The sequence below is a fragment of the Heptranchias perlo genome, chromosome 34 (genome assembly GCF_035084215.1).
Source record: "Heptranchias perlo isolate sHepPer1 chromosome 34, sHepPer1.hap1, whole genome shotgun sequence".
Classification (NCBI taxonomy): Eukaryota; Metazoa; Chordata; class Chondrichthyes; order Hexanchiformes; family Hexanchidae; genus Heptranchias; species Heptranchias perlo.
This window is the reverse complement of record NC_090358.1, coordinates 6,012,943-6,033,260: the sequence shown is the minus strand read 5'-3', so window position 1 is coordinate 6,033,260 and position 20,318 is coordinate 6,012,943. Positions and strand designations below refer to the sequence as shown.

The 20,318-nt window shown below is 44.8% G+C and overlaps 1 protein-coding gene across 1 annotated transcript; it reads left to right on the top strand.

The window, feature by feature from the left end:
- Nucleotides 1–2,306: 2,306 nt before the first annotated feature.
- LOC137301737 (ceroid-lipofuscinosis neuronal protein 6 homolog) lies at nt 2,307–17,597 on the top strand. Its single transcript, XM_067971355.1, has 7 exons — nt 2,307–2,512; nt 7,459–7,573; nt 8,389–8,487; nt 9,261–9,449; nt 10,532–10,587; nt 12,858–12,980; nt 14,003–17,597. Exons 1-7 carry the CDS (start codon nt 2,463–2,465, stop codon nt 14,271–14,273), a joined length of 903 nt encoding a protein of 300 aa, XP_067827456.1. The 5' UTR covers nt 2,307–2,462; the 3' UTR covers nt 14,274–17,597.
- Nucleotides 17,598–20,318: the final 2,721 nt, after the last annotated feature.

Sequence of the window (20,318 nt, the reverse complement as noted above, 5' to 3'; positions counted from 1 at the left end):
CAAACCCTCTCACTCCCCCTTCACGCTTTTAACAAACATTCTCATTCCCCCTTCACGCTTTTAACAAACCCTCTCATTCCCCCTTCACGCTTTTAACAAACATTCTCATTCCCCCTTCACGCTTTTAACAAACATTCTCATTCCCCCTTCACGCTTTTAACAAACATTCTCATTCCCCCTTCACGCTTTTAACAAACATTCTCATTCCCCCTTCACGCTTTTAGCAAACATTCTCATTCCCCCTTCACGCTTTTAACAAACCCTTTTCCCTTCTAATTCTCACCCTTTTCCCTGCAGGATTGCCAAATCTGTGGTTTGAGGTTTTCCTGGAAGTTTCATCACATGACCTCCCAACTCCAACCAAAGAGCCCTTTTTTCCCCTCTCTTTTTATAACTAATAAACAGAAATGTTCAAAGAAAATGTTAAAAACACACCATTTTTTAATGCCCCCTATGATTTTTCTCCTGTGTTGTTTGCAGCAGTGTCCAGGAGATTAATCTTTAATTCCTGGACAATTCTGGAGGGTTGGCAACCTTATTCCCCGGCAACTGGAGTACAGTTAAAAAGGTGCCACTCACATGGATTGACAACCGTACACTTTTTGTGCCGTTTGCAGTGTTCACACAGGAGCCTGCAAAACAGCTGAATGTTAAAGTCATAGACTCACACAGGACAGATAGAGGCCATTCAGCCCACCATGCCTGTGCTGGCTCCTTGAAAGAGCTGTTCAATTAGTCCCACTTCCCTGCTCTTTCCCCATACCCCTGCAATTTTTTTCTCACCCTATAATCCACTACAGGGGAGTTAGAAACATCCCGCCACTCGGTCTCCACAGATCTTGACCATGAGTGTGATGCTTTCTCTGCAAGCAAACTGAAAACTACTGCAAAATCAGACACCAATCAATTCTGGGAAGAACTAACTATTTTTCTCACTCATTTTTTCTCCAGTTTTCTCCTTCCTCGAATGTTCTCACTCGTGCTGAGTTATATTTTGCTGAGCCCCTCTCATCTTCCAGCTACTTCTGCTCCTCCTTGCCTACCCATCCTCACCACTAGCTCTCTCCCTGATCAATATTCTTCTGCATAGGCACCAATCACTTTCCAGTGCCTCACCAAAATAAGTATCAGGAACGATATGCAACCAGCAACTCAATGCCAGGTGTGACACTCCTCCCGTTTCCTGAAGGTGTGAGCTCTTTGCTGTGGGGTAGTTTGACAAATGCCAATTCCTCCACCAGTGTATTGTCCAATGTGTGTGAGAAATGCCAATAAGAGTCACCAAGCTATTCGACCATAACAGGCATCATTGCTGAGAATCCAGTCCTCTCACCTGATGACCAACACAAGTCACGAAATAGTGCTCAGGACAGGCAATTGACGATTATGGAAAAAGTAAATGAGGAACAATTACTTCAGGACAAGGGGACACGAGTCCACGTCCGTAAAGGGCTTTACAATCTTCCAGACTCAACATTGATTTCAATAACTTCAGATCATAACCACTGCTCCCATTTTTTTTTCGGTCAGCAAGTGCTGGTAATGGTTCTGCTGCTGCCATTTACAGCAACTCCTGATCAATCTTTTGTTTCTTTACTGATCCCATTACCACCTTCCTTGCCTTGCACCATCATCCCTTTGGTCATTTAATCACTCCTGCCCTCTACCCCATCACGGACCTTCCCTTTTTCCCTCTTTCCTCCCCTCCTTTCCCTGGCTCTGTACTTGCTTAAAAACTTTTAACATCTTCCAGTTCTGACGAAAGGGTCTTGGACCTGAAACGTTAACTCTGCTTCTTTCTCCACACTTTCTCCTGACTTGCTTCTCCAGCATTTTCTCTTTTTGTTTTAGCAAAGGGCAGATTCAGAACTGCTTGGATTTCGGGCGCTTGGATCAAATCAAGTGCAGCAGCAGAGAGGGTTCGCGTTGTAACCTTATCTTAATTAAACTACTGGATAAAGAGATTGCCACAATGTCAACAAACGAAAAACCTGACAAAAGTGCCCCCCTTTTTAGAGGAACACAAATAATAAAGAACTTCAGCAAACACAAAAAGGAAAACTTAAATAATGTTAAACCGCACTATCCACCACGCCCTCACATTCACCCTGCAGCAAGCGACAGGGGTTTTTTAAAATTTTAAAATGCATTTTAAACCCTTCCTAAACTCATTTCAGCCGGAAAGAGGAAAGGAGTGGGCTAGTATCACTATATGGATACAACGTAACGCACAGAAGTCGCTTGCTGGTTAGTTACATGTCAGTTGCAGTCCCTCGGTCACATGTGCTGCAGATGTGGTTACTCGGGGGGGGGGGTCAGGATTTTTTAATCCGATCTTGCAGCAGGAGAGAGAGCAGAGCAGAGCAAAACGAGACCTGTGTTAATACAAGGAAGCCGGCTCCCTGTGCAAAAAAAAAACCACACACAGAAGAAGGGAACTGGGAGGATAGAGGCAGCCCAGTATGCGGAAGCGGCATCAGCCTACTCTACAAACTCCCTTCTTCCTCCCCAGGTTTGGCTCTAGTTTTAATGCTTCTGTGTTGCTTTTCTTTTTTTTAAAAAAAAAGGGGATTAAGGGAAGGAGTGGAGCTGAGAAATCAGCAGCCGTCCAAACAAAACAGACCAACCCACCTACAGGCCCGCCAAGTCTTTGCATTTTTATTTATTTATTTTTCTTTTAAGAGTCGGTCGCAATGTTCCAGCGAGCAATGTAACTGGTCCCCCCTCTCTCTCTGTCTCTCTCCTGCATGTGGACAGATGGCACAGTTGCCTTCTTCGATTGGGATTAGAGAGTTTAATCCTGGGTGTAAGGGTCAGACTCTGCTTCCGGGACCAGAATCATCTCTCTGGGGAACTTATTTTGTTTTCAAAGTTCACGCCGGCAGCAACAGCACTCCAGCCCAGCTCAGAAATGTGACTTAATTCTGCTTTTCTGGTCCATTCTCTGATGAAAGTCTTTGAGAATGTTTGCACTTGCCACCCTCAACCCTGTTTGATGTGGGGAGTCAGATTTTTGTTCACTCCCTGAAGTGGGGGGGGAGGTGAAATTGGTCTTGTGGCAGAAGCCCGAAACAGGCGATAATGGGTCCATAGTTGGGAAGAGAAGCAGATTCCATGTGGCCCCTTTAGCACTTTTTTTGCCCAAGACCAATTTCACCCACTCCTTTCTGCTTTACTCAATTCTCTCAGTGCCTCACTCGTATTTATGTGGGAGCCGAGCCGGGACAGTCAGCGTCCACAGGCTATTCGACTGGGGGTGTCGTCACAGCAAATGCTGGAACTCTGAAATAAAAACAAAAAAAAAATTCTGGACATGCACAACAAGGTCGATCAGCAGCTCAAGAGAAAAGAAACGAGAATGAACCTATTTTTTTTCTCTTTCAGATGGTGACAGACCTGCAGTGTATTTCCAGCATTTTCTGATTTTATTTCTTGTCTTCACTATGATTAACTTTTTCTGCTTTTAGAAACCGGGGTGTTCCCACCACCCCCCGAGTCAATTCTTGTTTGTTTAGACGGCCGCTGTTGTAGAAGTGCAAATTACGTCAGTTTTCCGCTGACTTAAGTTTGCTCTCCATAATTTGATTTGCCTTTCCAGCAGAAACTTGGCCAATTGCCACTCACCTACACCAATGCTCGTTTCGTGCCCCTCAAGTGGTTTAACAGCCACTTAACTTCTCAGGTAACGGCCAAGGACATTAATCCCTCTCTAGACAGTGGGAAATAGAAGGAAAATTAAGCAGACCAGTGATTTTGTCCTGCCAAATTCACTGGCACTGCTGTGACAAAAATTAAGCTCAATTGGTTTGTGGTGTATTATTTTGTTCCTCTGGCTTGGTCACAGTACATACGGGGTTAAAAATGGTTACTGCCCGCTGGTTTGTCACTGGATATACATTATAGTTGGATATGCCTGTGGCACGTTCCTGTCAACAACAGGGTATTTAATATGCTAATATTTATTGAATGCAGAGTCATTTATGTCTAGGAGTGTCCTGGTTGGCTGGCTGGGCAAGTGTTGGGGGGGGTGGTTAGTGGGTTTGATCAACAGCCCATCCACCACCCTAAACACCCACCCCCTCCACCACCGGCGCACTGTGGCTGCAGTGTGTACCATCTACAGGATTCACAGCAGCAACTCGCCAATGCTTCTTCGACAGCACCTCCCAAACCCACGACCTCTACCGCCTAGAAAGACAAGGGCGGCAGGCACATGGGAACAACACCACCTGCACGTTCCCCTCCAAGTCACACACCATCCCGACTTGGGCATATAATCGCCGTTCCTTCATCGTTACTGAGTCAAAATCCTGGAACTCCCTACCTAACAGCACTGTGAGAGAACCTTCACCACACGGACTGCAGCGGATCAAGAAGAAGGCCCATCACCACCTTCTCAAGGGGCAATTAGAGATGACCAGTAACGCTAGCCTTGGCAGCAACACCTGTATCCCGAGAATGAATAAATGAAAACTAGTTCTAGTTCAAAAGCTCAGTAGGAAAATGATAAGCTTTGTTCTTCCAAATTTGGTTTGCATCTGGAGAGAGTATTTTGAGCAATTTAACACTGCGGTGAAATGCTTGTAGTTGAAAGACTGTCAACAGTAGTGGGATCAATTTAAGGTGATGAGTTAAGAGTATCACATTATATTAAAACATATTGACTTAAGTGCAATTAGTGTATTGATAACAATATGCTCCCAACAAGATGGTGGGGGGTGCGGAGGAGACACTGAATAGCAAATAGATGTGAGAACCTTAGCTGATTTTCCCCCCTCACAAGCTCAGGAATGCTGAGGCCATCCGTATCTCCCACATTGCTGACCCAACTGAGATCAGCTAACTCAGCACTGACCGAGAATCCACCGACACCACCTTTTGGGGAATGGAAGAGTTTAGAAACCAATGATACCTAAATCCCAGGGTTGTCTCTCACTCTTTCACCAATGGGTAAAGCTCACTGTTAGTATTTATAACTCATGTACAGCTTATTAATAGATCAAAACTTAAATGAAACTTACTTACAGTGAGTGCCCCGGGGTCAGTAGACGGACAGGAATAATAATGAGTTGGCCTTTATGATGTAAGCAGCAGTGGTAATGAGATAGTGTCATGTGACTTGAAAAATGGAGGAGACAGATTCCTACCTCAATGTTTATTACTGAGAAAAATAGATAGCTGTGACAAGGGTACACGGCAATTATTATCCCCAAATGTACTCCCCTCCTCTCCTGAAGGCCATGACCGTTCTACTGTCCTTCGCAGTGCTTTGTCCATGCGGCCAATCTTCGTGTGAGTCTCGACAGTGAATGTCGGCATTGGTGCAGCAAGGGTTGGCCAATTTGGTGGGGGATGGGGGTGTCGAGCTCAAGATTTGGCCGACTTGGCAGGAAGAGGAACGAGCTGGGAATTGGAGAATGCCAAAATACTTAGTCCGACGGCTGAGCCGGGAACCGCACAGAATTGCAGGCCGGAATTGGGGACCGAAGAGGTTCCTGGGAGCAAAATGGAGGCCGGGTTGGCTAACCTCAAAATGATGGGGTGGGGGGTGGGAGTTCATGACCCCCCCTCTCCCCCTCGACCCCCCCCTCTCCCCCTCTCCCCCCCAACCACCTCCACTGACCCCGCTGAGTGTTGGCAGACTACACAGCCACACAAGACACTAGAGTCGAGCCCAGTCCTGTTCCAACCCAACCTGCACACACACACGTACACTTCCAGCAGGGGCCAGTTTTAGTTCCTAATCGTTCTGTCCTGGCTGAGATCAGCTAACCCGGCACAGACAAGGGATCTAAATGGGAACCTCTAATCTGTGTGGATCAGCAACTGGGTGATTTATGTAGGTATCAAAACCTGAGAGTTAACTCAGACTTCGCGATAGAACAATGCGTAGCGTGCTGAGAGGCCACGGTACTTGAGGACAAAGTTAACAAAACTAAGCGAGACTAAAGGATTATCCATTCATTGTTCATGTACAAATGGGCATCGGATTCTTCTGAAATCTAGGACAGATTTGTCATCTGTTTTGACATCTAAAGGTTTGCAAACTCCACATCTCTTAAACTCACCGCAGCCCAAGGCTCGAGAGTTGGGAGAATTTGAATTTATTATAATCCAGCCCATTCTCTTGCCCTTTTCCCAAACAATTTTAAAATTTTCTTCCACTTCCCCTTTGAAAGCTATTACGGATTCTGCTTCCATCATCATTTTTTAAAGGGCATTCCACATCCGAACAACCCTCTGTGTAAATAGATTTCCCCTAACCACTCCCTTTATTCTTTTTGTGATTATATTAAATATGTGCCCTCTAGTTACCGACTCAGGCTCGAGGGGCTGTATGGCCTACTCTTGCTCCTATTTCTTATGTTCTTATGTTCATCAACCCGATTTATCCCATCAAAATCCCTCATAATTTTGAACACCATTACCAGCTCTCCTCTTAAGCTTCTTTGTTCTAATGTAGAGAGTCCCAGTTTCTCTCAGTCTCTCCTCATAACTAAAGCCTCTCATCATCGGTATCATCTCAGTGAATCTGTTCTGCACCCTGTCCATGGCCATGCTGTCCTTCCTAAAGTAATGCAATCAAACCTGGACACAATATTCTAACTATGGCCTAACAACCAATGATTTATATAGTTTAGAATTACTTCTTTGCTTTTGTACTGTATGCCTCTGGTTATAAAACCTAGGATCCCAAACACTTTTTTTTAAACAGATTTATTAACTTGGCCTCTCACCTTTAAAGATTTGTGTGTCTGAGCCCCTAAGTCTCTCTGAAAAAGAAAGAAAAGAAAAGACTTGCATTTCTATCACACCTTTCATGGCCTCAGGACATCCCAAAGCACTTTACAGCCAATGAAGTACTTTTTTGAAGTGTAGTCACTGTTGTAATGTAGGAAACATGGCAGCACAGCAAGATCCCACAAACAGCAATGATCTGTTTTTAGGTGTTGGTTGAGGGATAAATATTAGCCAGGACACCGGGGAGAACTCCCCTGCTCTCCTTCAAAATAGTCCCGAGGGATCTTTTACATCCACCTGAGAGGGCAGTCAGGGCTTCGATTTAACTTCTCATCCAAAAGACGGCACCTCCGACAGTGCAGCACTCCCTCAGTACTGGCGCTGGAGCATCAGTCTATATTTTGTGCTCAAGTCTCTGGAGTTGGTCTTAAACTCACAACCTTCCGGCTCAGAGGCGAGAGTGCTACAAATTGAGCCATGGCTGACACCTCTACTCCAGTTAAAGTTTTACTATTTAGGGTTTTATGTCCTCTCGTTATTCCTCCTCCCAAAATGTATCACATCACATTTCTACATGTGACATTTTAGCAGAGTTAAACTTGAGTGATGGAAGGTTTGGGGAGAGCATCTCTCAACCGGATTTAAATAGAGCAAGCGGGAGACTGTTTAAAGGACGTGTTTAGCTCAGAGTAAGTTGCACTGTCTTGTGTTTTGTAGGAATGCAGCAAACGAGCCAGAAAACCTGGATAAAAAACCTCAGTTTCATCTGGATCTTTGGTTCTATTTCACGGTGCAAAACTGGATCCTGGATTTTGGCCGTCCGATTGCGATGGTGAGACATAAATCAGCAAATTGTTTTAACTGAATGGAAACCAGGGGCCAAGAATCCCACTCCCAATCACTATCCAGTGACCCCAGGCTGGGCTCTTTACTGTAGAAAAGAAAAGACTGAGGGGTGACCTGATAGAGGTCTTTAAGATAATGGAAGGGTAGATGTAGAAAAGATGTTTCCACTTGCGGAGAAGACCAGAACTAGAGGCCATAAATATACAATCGTCACTAATAAATCCAATAGGGAATTCAGAAGGAACTTCTTTACCCAGAGAGTGGTTGGAATGTGGAACTCGTTACCACATGGAATAGTTGAGGCGACTAGCATGGATACATGTAAGGGGAAGCTAGATAAACACATGAGGGAGAAAGGAATAGAAGGATATGCTGATAGGATTAGATGAGGTAGGGTGGGAGGAGGTTTAGTGTGGAGCGTAAACACCAGCATGGATCAGTTGGGCCGAATGGCCTGTTTCTGAGCTGTAAATTCTATGTAATCCTGCTGGAAAATGCACCTGTGTGGATATTGGGTGAGAACGGGATTGGGTTTGGCTGTGATATCTCCTGACATCTCCCTGCTCCAGTCAAATACTCTCTGCCTGCTTTTACACATGAAAAATGTTGATTTTGGCACGGATACTGGAGATGCCCTTGATAACCCAACATGGGTCAATGCCTTCAGGAGAGGAGGGGAGAACATTCATTTTTTTCTTGGGTTGGGGGGGTTGTGGGGGTGGTGGAGGGATTTACAATTTAGACAAGAGTTGTCATTTTCCAAGAAGAAACAGACGGGGTCTGACCTGTGCTCCTTTATAGATTATCCTTCCGTTGGAGTGGTTTCCGCTGAACAAGCCGAGTGTTGGTGATTATTTTCACATGGCCTACAACATCATCACACCGTTCCTCCTACTGAAGGTAAGGTCTTTGACTGTTGGAGGTGGTGATTGGGCAAATAAGAGTGTCCAGTCAGTGTCCCTCGAAAAAATCCTTCGCAGCTTCCCTGATGGCTAAGTGAAGAAATGCTCTGCTCAGTGTGGACCTGAACCATACAGAGCAGGAAGGTGCCAGGTTCGATTCCCGACCCTTACTGAGTTAGTTATTCTCGTCAGGGGCGCACGGTGGGGATGCTATAACCAGGGGCAGACTGGCTTCCTCGAAAAGGGGCAGGATTCTAACGGAAGAAGGTGGCGGGGGGGGGGGGGTGCCGCCGATAATGCAGCATCGTGGGACCATTCATGGGATATCGCCCGACTTCCCATAGAGCCGGTCCGGCCCTGGTTGTAACTGCCTTCGCCAAGTGTTCACTACGGAGGGGGATAAAACAGCCATGGTACCCCCCCCCCCACCCTCTCCTGCCCCGCCAGTGCTGATTGCCTTTCCAGTGACTCCTTCTGCAAAAGTGCACGAGTGTCGAGGTTGGGTGAGGTCAAGATCAGGCTTGTCTGTGATGCCTTACACAGATGGATAGCTTGCCAACACTTACGATCCAGGAAACTAGTGGCCATTCTTAATAGAACTTCAGGAAAGGAGGGAAGGGTGTAGGAGAAAAGAGAGGTAGAAATGGACACGAATGTATAGACACACGCCTCTGAAGATCAGTAGTGGTTATGAAAGCTCAACGAGCTCTCTCAAGGATGATTCTCAGGAGTACGTCAATATTTAGTCAATCTTTAACATCTTTGTTGCAGCTTATCGAACGTTCTCCCAAAACTCTTCCTACCTCAGCAGTGTACGTCTGTATAATAACATTTGTCATGGGAGCCAGTATTCATCTTGTTGGCGATTCAGTGAATCACCGTCTGATTTTAAGCGGGTACCAGCTCCACTTGTCCGTGCGAGAAAACCCAATGATGAAAAACCTGAAACCAGAAACATTGGTAAGCAACGAGATATCAGCCAGAAAAACTCTTACAATCAGATTAAACCTATGTATGCTCAACCTGGGCTAGGGAATTGGGTGATGAAGCAGGTCCAACACTGCCCTTTCACCTCTTGCGCATCCCCGATTTCCTTCACTCCACTATTGGCGGCCGTGCCTTCAGCTGCCTCGGCCCTAAGCTCTGGAATTCCCTCCCTAAACCTCTCCGCCTCGCGACCTCTCTCTCCTCCTTTAAGACACTCCTAAAAACCTACCTCTTTGACCAAGCTTTTTGCTCACCTGTCCTAATATCTCCTTATGTGGCTCGGTGTCAAATTTTGTTTGATAATCGCTCCTGTGAAGCGCCTTAGGATGTTTTACTATGTTAAAGGCGCTGTATAAATGCAAGTTACATTGAGTTACATAGAATTTACAGCATAGAAATAGGCCATTTGGCCCAACTGGTCTGTGCTGGTGTTTATGCTCCACACAAGCCTCCTCCCTCCCTACTTCATCTAACCCCATCAGCAAATTCTTCTGTTCCTTTCTCCCTCATGTGTTTATCTAGCTTCCCCTTAAATGTATCAATGCTATTCGCCTCAACTACTCCTCGTGGTAGCGAGTTCCACATTCTCACCACTCTCTGGGTAAAGACGTTTATTGTTGTTATTCAAATCCAGCCCAAAGTGAAAATCTCTTTTGGCAGTGGCTGTAAGAGGTTTGCAATGAAATATAGTTTGGGTAGTCTCAGCGCAGTTCTAAAGGACATGGACCTACAGAACAAAACAGTCCCTAACTGGCATCAAGATGGTAATGTCACTCAGGGAGGTCTCTGGATGGCTGGTGTGGGAAACGAAACATGGTGCAGCAGAGTCACTCCCCCTGAGACTGGTACTGGGGCAGAGAAGAGGGAGCTTTACAATGCACCTAACCAGGCTGCTTCTGAATGGGAAATGGGAAAACGCTCCACTCTCCATCACCCGACCACCTGTACTGATCACAAAATTCACACAAAAAGATAAAGACTGACTTGGTTATGTCTTTAAATAAACACACAACCAGGGGGTCAAAGTTATAATTTTTTTTTTATTAAACCCACAGATTGACTCGTTCGAGCTGCTGTATTACTACGATGAATCCTTGGGTCACTTGATGTGGTAAGTCAATTAAAACAATAAATAATTCTTGCTGTTTCCATCCGTCGCCGTAAAAAGACAACCAGAGACTGCCCCGGTGGCTCAGTGGGTGAATGCACCACCCACCGTGCTGTTGGGCCACACTGACCGGGAAGGTCCCAGGTTCGATTCCCAGGCTGTGCTGTTCGTTCTCAGCCAGGCCAGCAGTAGGAGTATTGCAGTTGGCTTCAGCTCCCCTGGGTTAGGGAGGAGAAACTGGCTGGGGTTCATCCACCGGTTACCCCCCCGTGCTGAAAAGTGTGCGTATTGGATGAGGAGAGTTCAGTTGCTTTCTCTCAGGCCACTCGGTGTCTAGGCTCACGCCTGAAGGTTGCTCACGAGATACTGGAGTGCGTTCAGCACCTTCAGGACTGCCCGAATCAGCTGCTCACAACTGGAGAAAATAAAAGACAACCAACAAAAACCCAGCAGCTCCTGGTCAGGCGAGCCAGTCCGTGACCTATCCACGTATGTGTGAGATTAGGTCCGGGCTCTCTGCTACAGATTACTAACCAGATCTGTATGTTATTATTTTGCTCTGTACTCTACTGGGTGAATCCACCAATCCTATACTCCCAGCAGAGCGGTATTTGAAAGACTACAACTCTGTAGCTCCAATCTTCCCATTAGAGGTGAGGCATCAGTGAAATGACCCTGATCTTGTTCCAATGTAGCATTGTTTCAGGAACCTGAATACAGCAGTATTTACTTGGAATCATTAACTTTTGATGACTGTCTGAAACTTAGGCTAACTATCAAGTGGAACATTCATTTAAACATAAGAGCTGGCTCTCAGCCCTCTTCTCTTCACCCTTCGCTGAGCTCATTCTCGTTCCCTGACTCACTCTCTCTCTTCCCTTCTCTCCTTATCTTCCACTCGCTCTCTCCACCTCCCTTTCCCTCGCTACACCTTCTAAACGTTTCTTCTTTCTTTCTCTCTCAGGGCAGCGATCGGCCAATCTGGTTATGTAGCACTGAAAGGACGTGTCCTGTAATATAGAGGTTCTGATGCTCTGTGAGGTGAATGTCCACAGAGCTAGGAGTGCAAAACGGTGTTGAATATATTGTCTATATGCAAGTGGTACTTTACGTGAAATTTACTATCTGTCTGACTTTCACTGTTTTAATTTATTTAAGGCTTGTTTGTTAATTGTGGACACAGCCTTGCAGACATTTGCATTCTTGTAGAATAGTAAAAAAGAGCATCATTGTCATTGACTCGAGCCCTTCCCTGGGGCAGGGGGTAAAGGACAAACTACTGTGCCGTTTTGCTCTACCTGTTGCTTTGTTTTAATAAACTCCGTCTCTCACCCAAATAACGTAATGGATTGTTTTCACTGCTGCAGTTCAGAGGATAGTAAGATGGGAAACTGCAGCGCCCCTTGTAGAACTGAGGCATACAGACCAGGAAGGGCTCACATTTGATCCCAGTCTGTGCTGAGTTAGTTGACCTCATTGAAGCACTAAAATTGATCTCAAAGCTCCTGGACTAAGGAGTGGACAAAAATCACCCGGTATTCACTCCTAATTGCTGTCAGGTCATTCCTGCTGGAAAGCATGTCTGTGTACATGTGCTTGTATAGCTTGAATGTGGGTGTATATATGCGTCTGTGTATGTACGTGAGTGTATATGTGTGTCTGTGTATATGTGTACGTATGTGAGTGTATATGTGTCTGTGCGTGCATCTTTGTATGAGTGCATGTGTTTACATGTACGTGAGGGCTGTATGTGAATGTGTGTGCATGCATCTGTGTATATATATTATAAAATGTGTGTGTATATGCATATATATGAGAGTGTATGTATGTTTGTGAGAGTGTGTATGTATTAATGTATGCAAGTGTGAATCTGTGTGTGTGTGCGTATCTGTGTGTGTGTGTGTGTGTGTGTGTGTGTATCAGGTAAGGATTGGATTGGGCACAGCCATAATACACCCACCCAACCCCCACCCCCCCATGGTTAAATATCCTGCCATCACTGTTCACCCTGCACGTGAAGAGTGGCCATTTGTGCCTGTCGTTCGTGAAAACACACTCCCAGCAAAGAGATTTCTGACCCCCCCCGTGAACCAGGACACTGTGGAAAAAGCAACTTGATGTTCCGAAGAACCGTTTCTTGTACCATGACGTCCGATTAACTGTTGCCAGTGCACGCGGTCTATTTGTGAGGATGCAGCTCACGCTGTTACCTTGGTTGCTGGAGTATGAGGATAAGCTGTTTGACTAATTGTTGTGTTGATTTTCTACTGCAGGTATGTTCCGTTTTTCATCATTTTCTTTCTGTATTTCACGGGCTGCTTCACTCGCAGCAGCAAGGACAGCAGGATGCCTCTATCAGCATGGCTCCTCCTCGGGCCTAGTGGTCTCTACTACTGGTAAAGGATAAGCAAGTATTCAGCAAAGAATAATTGTGATTTTTTTTTTTTCTTTCCGTTCTTTCCCCTTCCCCCTCGATGCCATTGATCCATGCTGGGGTACAGGTGCGGTAGTGTAGCAGTTATGTTACCAGAGGCCTGGACTAAAAATCCGGAGAACGTGAGTTCAAATCCCACCGAGGCCGTTTGAATTCAGTTTAAAACATTTTGAAATTAAAAAAAAAACTGTAAAAAAAGTGACCATGAAGCAGTTGGATTGTCATAAAAACCCAACTGGTTCAGTTCGACAGGAAACCTGCCGTCCTTACCAGGTCTGGCCTATATGTGACTCCAGTCCCACACCATAAGTGGCCTCGCAAGCCACTCAGTTGTATCAGCCCAGGACCCAGTGGTTCAAGGAGAAGGCCCACCACCACCTTCTCAGGGCAACTAGGGATGGGCAATGAATGTCGGCCTTGCGCCCGAGTATGAAAAAAAAATCCCAGGTATAAAAAGTAAAAAGACTTGCATTTATATAGCGCCTTTCACGACCTGAGGACATCCAGAATCACTTTACAACCAATGAAGTGCTTTTGAAGTGTAGTCACCTTTGTAATGTAGGAAAAGTGGCAGCCAATTTGCGCACAGCAAGCTCCCACAAACAGCAATGTAATAAAGACCAGATAATCTGTTTTAGTGATGTTGGTTGAGGGATAAATATTGGCCAGGACACCGGGGAGAACTCCCCTGCTCTTCTTCAAAATAGTGTCTTGGGATCTTTTACCCCCACCCGAGAGGGCAGACGGGTCCTTGGTTTAACGACTCATCCAAAAGATGGCGCCTCCGACAGTGCAGCACTCCCTCAGGACTTCACTTGGAGTGTGTCAGCCTGGATTTTGTGCTCAGCTGTGGTAGCGGAACGGACAATGTCAGTGGAGTGGGATTTAGTGGAGGTTCTCAGTAAGGTTACCTCTGAAGAACAGAGTGCAAAATGAAGATCACAGTCCACATGCTTAGTCTTTCACCCCTTTGTTTCTCTCTAGGTATCTGGTGACTGAAGGTCAGATCTTCGTTCTTTATATCTTCACCACGTTTGCCATGGTGGCGACAGTAATGCACAAGAAACGCAAAGGGCTGGTGATGGACAGTAACGGCCTCTTCCTGCTTTACTCCTTCTGCATCACGCTGGTCCTAATCTCTGCTTGGGTTGCCTTTCTGTGGAACGACAAAATTCTCCGGAAAAAGTACCCCGGAGTCATGTACGTGCCCGAACCCTGGGCGTATTACACCTTGCACATCAAGAAAACTCCGTAGCTTTCTGTCAGGTCCTGTTTCTGAGCTGCTTTACTGGGCTCTCCAACTCCCCCCAAGTAGTCAAGTGTTTTCTTAGGTAACAGTTTTACTCTCACTTCACCTGTTTCCAGGTAAACATTGATGCAAAAAACGGCAGTATGAATTGTGCCAAGCAATGTGAGACGCCCCCCATAGCATGCCCCCTTCCCCCGTCCCCTCCTGCCAGGAGGCGGCCTCTCGCTGCTTCGAGTTTGCTCTGGCTGCAGTATAACTCCAGTTTGGCGCAAAGCTGCATTTTCAAAAGTGCTCCAGGTGATCCACTGGATCTCTCTTTTCCTCCTCCCCAGGACACTGGTACAACTTCTTCTGGGATCTTCCTAATGTCGAGAGAGAGCAGCCTCCTGCACTTGCTGTCCTGACTGTAAAAATAAGTCCCGTGGGGGCACAGCTTTGCTAGTTCAGCGAAACTCGCCCAGGCTGCAGAGTCGCTGCGATTCGGTTTCAGATTCAGGTCAGTCCACAATTAGAGAAAGCTACGCCAAGTACACATTGCATTCAGTGGATACCACTCTCCGATGCAGTATAACTACAATCCTATATATGGATATGAAAAGAATGAGTGGCACAGTGGTTTAAAACACTGGCCTTTTGACTTTAGGGCCTTGGTTCGGATGTAGCCCAGACGGTCAGGATGAAAGTAGTCTCTTTCTCCTGTCTGTGAGGGCTCTGTGTGAATTGAGTTTGGGCTGCCTTAATCCAGTACCTACTGATGCATTAATGGCCTCACTCATCGAGGCCAGTAGGATGGCTGGTTTGGGAAATGGAAAAAACGTCACATTAGTGTAGTAGGAGGTGCTGTTCTGAGGTGAGGTGAGGCAGGGCAGAGGGAGCTTTCCTCTGTGTACTGACTCTGGGTTCCTGAAATGCAAAGTGTTCCACTCCCCAACACTGACATCTCTGAGCGCAAAAGACACAACAGAAAAGCAGGATAACAGTTCTGAAGCTGGCTTGGCAGGTAAATCTATCTCCCCGTGGGCGATTGAGGCACACAGACCAGGAAAGGCCCAGGTTCGATCCCTGACCTGCACAGTGAGCCTCTGGATTAGGGAGCTAGGAGGGAAAAAAATCAGCCAGGATTCCTGCTCCTGATCCTTATCCAACAATGGCTGCAGGAAAGTGTGTGTGTAGATGTCGGGAGATGGAGAATTGGGCTTGGCTGTGGTCCCCCCATGGTTGAATAGCCTTCTGACATCCACTGGGTTTACATGTGAAGAAAGGATGAGGTATCGGAGTGCTGCTGGCACCTGTAACCTTGTCCAATACTCCATTGCAGTACTGGGGGATCATCACTGTCAGAAGTAAAACCCTTCAGATGAGGCATTAAACCAAGGTCCCATTAGTCTGATCAGCTGGTTGTTAAAGGTGTTCCAGGAAGATGAGATCAAATTGGTCAAAATTCTTCTTTGAATGTTTACTTCTATGAGGGGTTTTGAGAGAGTCGATGGGGAGAAACTGTTTCCATTGGGAGGAGGGTCAGTAACCAGAGGAGACAGATTTAAGATAATTGGCAAAAAATCCAGAGGAGGAATGAGACGACATTTTTTTTACGCAGCGAGTTGTTATGATCTGGAATGCACTGAGTGAAAGGGTGGTGCAAGCAGATTCAGTAGTAACTTTTAAAAGGGAATTGGATAAATAGTTGAAAAGGAAAAATTTGCAGGGCAATGGGGAAAGAGAAGGGGAGTGGGACTAATTGGATAGCTCTTTCAAAGAGCCGACATAGACACAATGGGCTGAATGGCCTCCTTCTGCCCTGTATGATTCTATGACTGAACTTTCCTTGTGAAATTAAAAACATTAGGCTGGAAATTACTGCTGATGATTTTAGTGGTCCGTACAAACATACGAATTAAGAGCAAGAGTAGGCCATTCGGCCCCTCGAGCCTGCTGTGCCATTTGATAAGACCATGGCTGATCTGATTGCGACCTCAACCCTACTTTCCCGTCTACCTACTATAACCTTTGACTCCCTTGTTAATCAGGAATCTAGTCCTTAACCTGTTCACACAGCACTTTCCCGTTTGCTGTTTCGACAGATGCAGCAGCTCATTTACTTTAAATTGGGTTAACACATCCATTAGAGCAGAGCACAGAGAAATATCATACTGGCACATTGGCCGATCGGGAGTCGACAGCCCGTTTTATATCTCCACTGATTTTTATTTCCATTAACGCGCGATCACCCGTTTCACACCAACGCACAGAGTCAAGAGCTGCCCAGAGTGTTCATTCGCAATTGTCACCTATGGTAATTTCTACATTTTTTGAGTTTGTTTAAAATGTGACACTATTTGTTTCTGCCTCTTCCTCTGTTGACAGGATTTATTCTTGAGGTCTTTGTGCTGCTGTTTTTAAATTGATTGCTTGAGAATGTAGAATTTGGAATTAAAACCCGGTTTTCTCTATGACAGTTGGCAAAACAAAATCAGTACCTTGGGTTTTAATCATCTGTGAATATAATTGAAATGTAATGTCGAGCACAGGTCTGTGTGCTGTTAGTCGCTAATCCCAACCATGGGGTCAGGGGGAGGTGCCAAGCAGAGACCAGGGCACATAGGGAGGAGACATTCTAGTCCAATCCTCACCCACTGGTGCTCACCCTCCGCCTAAACAAAACACTGATGGAAGCAGAGTTTTTGTCCTGCATCAAATATGGAATATTTCTGTATTTTATGATGTACTGTTTTAAAATAATGAGTCAAAAGGGAAACTGTATTCCTTTACTAAATTTCAAAATGGAGCACGCAGTGGGGTTATCTGTGGAAAACTGGTCAGATTGTTTGATCTGGTAATCAAGCAGATAAGGAGCATTTTGTTCTAGGAGAATTTCAAAATGTAGCTTTCTTATGGGCGTTGGTCGTGTGAGAAACGGATGATGTGTCAAATCGCTCGCTAGCATGTCATTCAATAGTCCTTTGTATTGTATTTTATTCCTGGGTGATGGAACCTGTCTTTTGGAGACCCAGAAATTGTATAAGATCGGAGAGATTTTCTTGTAATCTTTAGTTCACTTGAATTGTGATGCATCGGAAATCATGTAGTTGGGCACCATCTGCATCCAAACCTCATATCGGGAAGTCTACAAAGGACTGTTTCATCCAAATGTTGTTTAGATTATTAAACTGTTTAAGAAATTCCTTCTAAAGAGGATATTTAACTCCTTGTGGACTGACTCAATCTTTATTTTTTCTAATTATTTGTAACTTGAATTCCTTACTGTGTCTTATGTGCTTCTATGTAATTATCTCATTTGTAAATAAATCTGACCATTAGTTTTAGCCTGAATGTAACTGTTCTGGTATTACCACCTTTGAGTAGATACAAGAACGCAGTGGGCGTCCCATGTGTTTTCTTCTGCAATATACTGGAGTCAAGGGGCAATTATTAGTCCCATAACATGCTGTCCAAATCACACCACATATGAGTGCTACAGGCCTTGGCTCATAGGAGACTTTGGGGGTGATTTAACACCCCAAGAAGGGGTGGGTTGGGGACGGGTGGGAGTTCAAAATAGTCATTTTTTGGGTCGCAACCACAACCCGTCTTTATTTCCCGGTTTAACATCGGTGCGGAAAAGTACAGGCTTCCCACTGGGAACGCAAAGTCCGAAAATTTTGCGGTTGCGACCCAAAAAAACAACTATTTTCAACTCCCACCCACCCCCAACCCACCTGTTCTTGGGGTTTAAAATCACCCCCTTTGTCTCCTTATCAAAACGTTATTTTTGCTATGAATGGCAGCTATGTGTTGGGAGAAACCTGAAATGTAACAAGTACCATTCCATATTGTCCCTCACTCGATATCCACGCATGTGATTTTCATCCGGAGCAGGAAGGCCTGGCTAACGTTTCTCCCCTCGCTAACATAGAGAGACACTGAGGCCCCACCAAACTTGGCGACAATCTTTCAGATCTGCACGGCACACTTCAGAGTACATTAGTCCAATGATCCACCACAGAATGTTGCAGCACAGAAACCAGCCACTTGACCATCAAGTTTTGCGCTTGTGTTTTTCTCTGCATGAACCATTCAGACTAGTCCCACACTCCTCCTATCTCCCCATAACCTATAACATTCCTCTTTTAAAAGGGCACTAGTTCCCAAAAAGTACTTCCAGACTCTTCTTCAACAACAGTTTGTGGCAGAGAATTCCACATTCCAACCATCTTCTGTCTAAAGCAATTGTTTATCTAACCTCCCTTTAATTCTTCTCATGATTCATGTGCCATTATCTTTGCTGTAATCCTCTTATGCGGTGCCTTATCAAATGCTTGTTGAAAATCCACAAACCACATCCACTGCATTTCCTTTATCTAGTCTCTCGGTTATTTCTTCAATGAATTCTATAAGGTTGCTCAAGCACGACCTGCCCTTTCAATTTCCGTGCTGATTCATGCTTAGCAATTCCATCCTGTATTACAGACTGTAATAGTTTACCAGCAGCTAACGCAAGAATAACTGACCTATAATATCCTGGCTTATCCCTGTCTCCTTCTTTGAAGAAAGGAGTCACATTTGCCAATTTCCAGTCTTCTGGCACAATTTTCCTCTCCACAAAATTTTGGAAAATTGTAGCCAGGTCTCTGCTATTCCCTGGCTTCGTTGAGGACCCTGTGATTTGCCTTATCTTAAGTATGAGTAATTTCTTCAGTTCCCATCTCTAATTGATTAATAACCTCCACTAACAGTTCCACACCATCTTTGAGAGGTTTACAATCCTAAAATCCATTTCCCAATTAGTGGTCCTATCACTATGTGGATTGTACTTTTGGAACCTTTTTATTGCCTTTTTCTCTCTGACTCCCTCTTTACTTTTCTAATCTCCCTTTTTGTAACTTCCTGCCTTTCATTATCCACTCTGCAAGCACTAAATAGTCCCTTTTCTGGTTTCAAATTTGATCTAATTCCTCTATTCATTTTCAGAACCCCAAACTTTGATACACTTTTTTCCTTAATGGGATACACTTAATCTGTGCTCTTTCCATCTCCTGTTTAAATATTTCCCATTGCTGATCTACACTTCCAATTGCCCTTTCCTCCTTCCATCTAATCTGGCCAAAGTCCCTTTTTTATTAATCTTTTTGTAATTTGCTTTTTTATTCCCCAGTCACATTCCCTTGTTCTTGACGTCTCTTTCGTCTTCTCTTCAAACGCTGAACCAGACGACCTCAGAAATTCCCTCGGACTCAATCCCACTGAATTGTACTTTTAAACAGTCAAAGTTTAAATCTACCAAGACCTTGGGAGACTGAGTCATGAGGAAAGACTTGGGCGACAGAACTTATTGTTGCTGAAGGAAAGGCTGAGAGGGGACGTGATACACGTTTTTAGAATAATGAAAGGTAATTAGTTTGCACAGCACAAAATTCAAAGACACAATTACAGAATTCTCAAGCTTCCAGCGAGATTAGTAATTAAAAGGATTGATAGTAGATGCGTATGACAGACTATCAAGAAAAAGTCGTTAATTCTGAGTCAATTAATACCTTCAAGAAGGTTCCGGTTCAATACCTGTTAAGAAAGGGGACTAAGGGTTAAAGAGACACTTAACAGGTCTGTTTGATTCAAAGGGGAGTTAGGAGAGTCGAGAGATCTTGGGTTGGGGGAGGGGAGCCCTTGATCGAGGTGCTCGTGCACAGTCTGAGCAGCTTTGTCGGGCCAATTTCCTCCATTACAACAGTGTCTGCACTTCAAAAGCACTTCATTGGTTGTAAAGTGCTTTGGGATGTCCTGAGGTCATGAAAGGCAATATATAAATGCAAGTTCTACTTTCAATTACATTTTAGTGTTTTAAAGACTCAAGGAATTTCTGTAAAAATGCAACTGATGCAGTAATGGAATTTTATACGTGTGGAAACAAAGTCCCATGAACAACCATGGTGGCCATCTTGGTTGAACAATTGTCCCTTAAAATAAAACTTAACATTAAAGTATTGGTGCAATGGTGGTTTGTCAAAAGGTTATTGATTTTAAAGATGAATTTTAATCACCGGTAATTAAATAAAA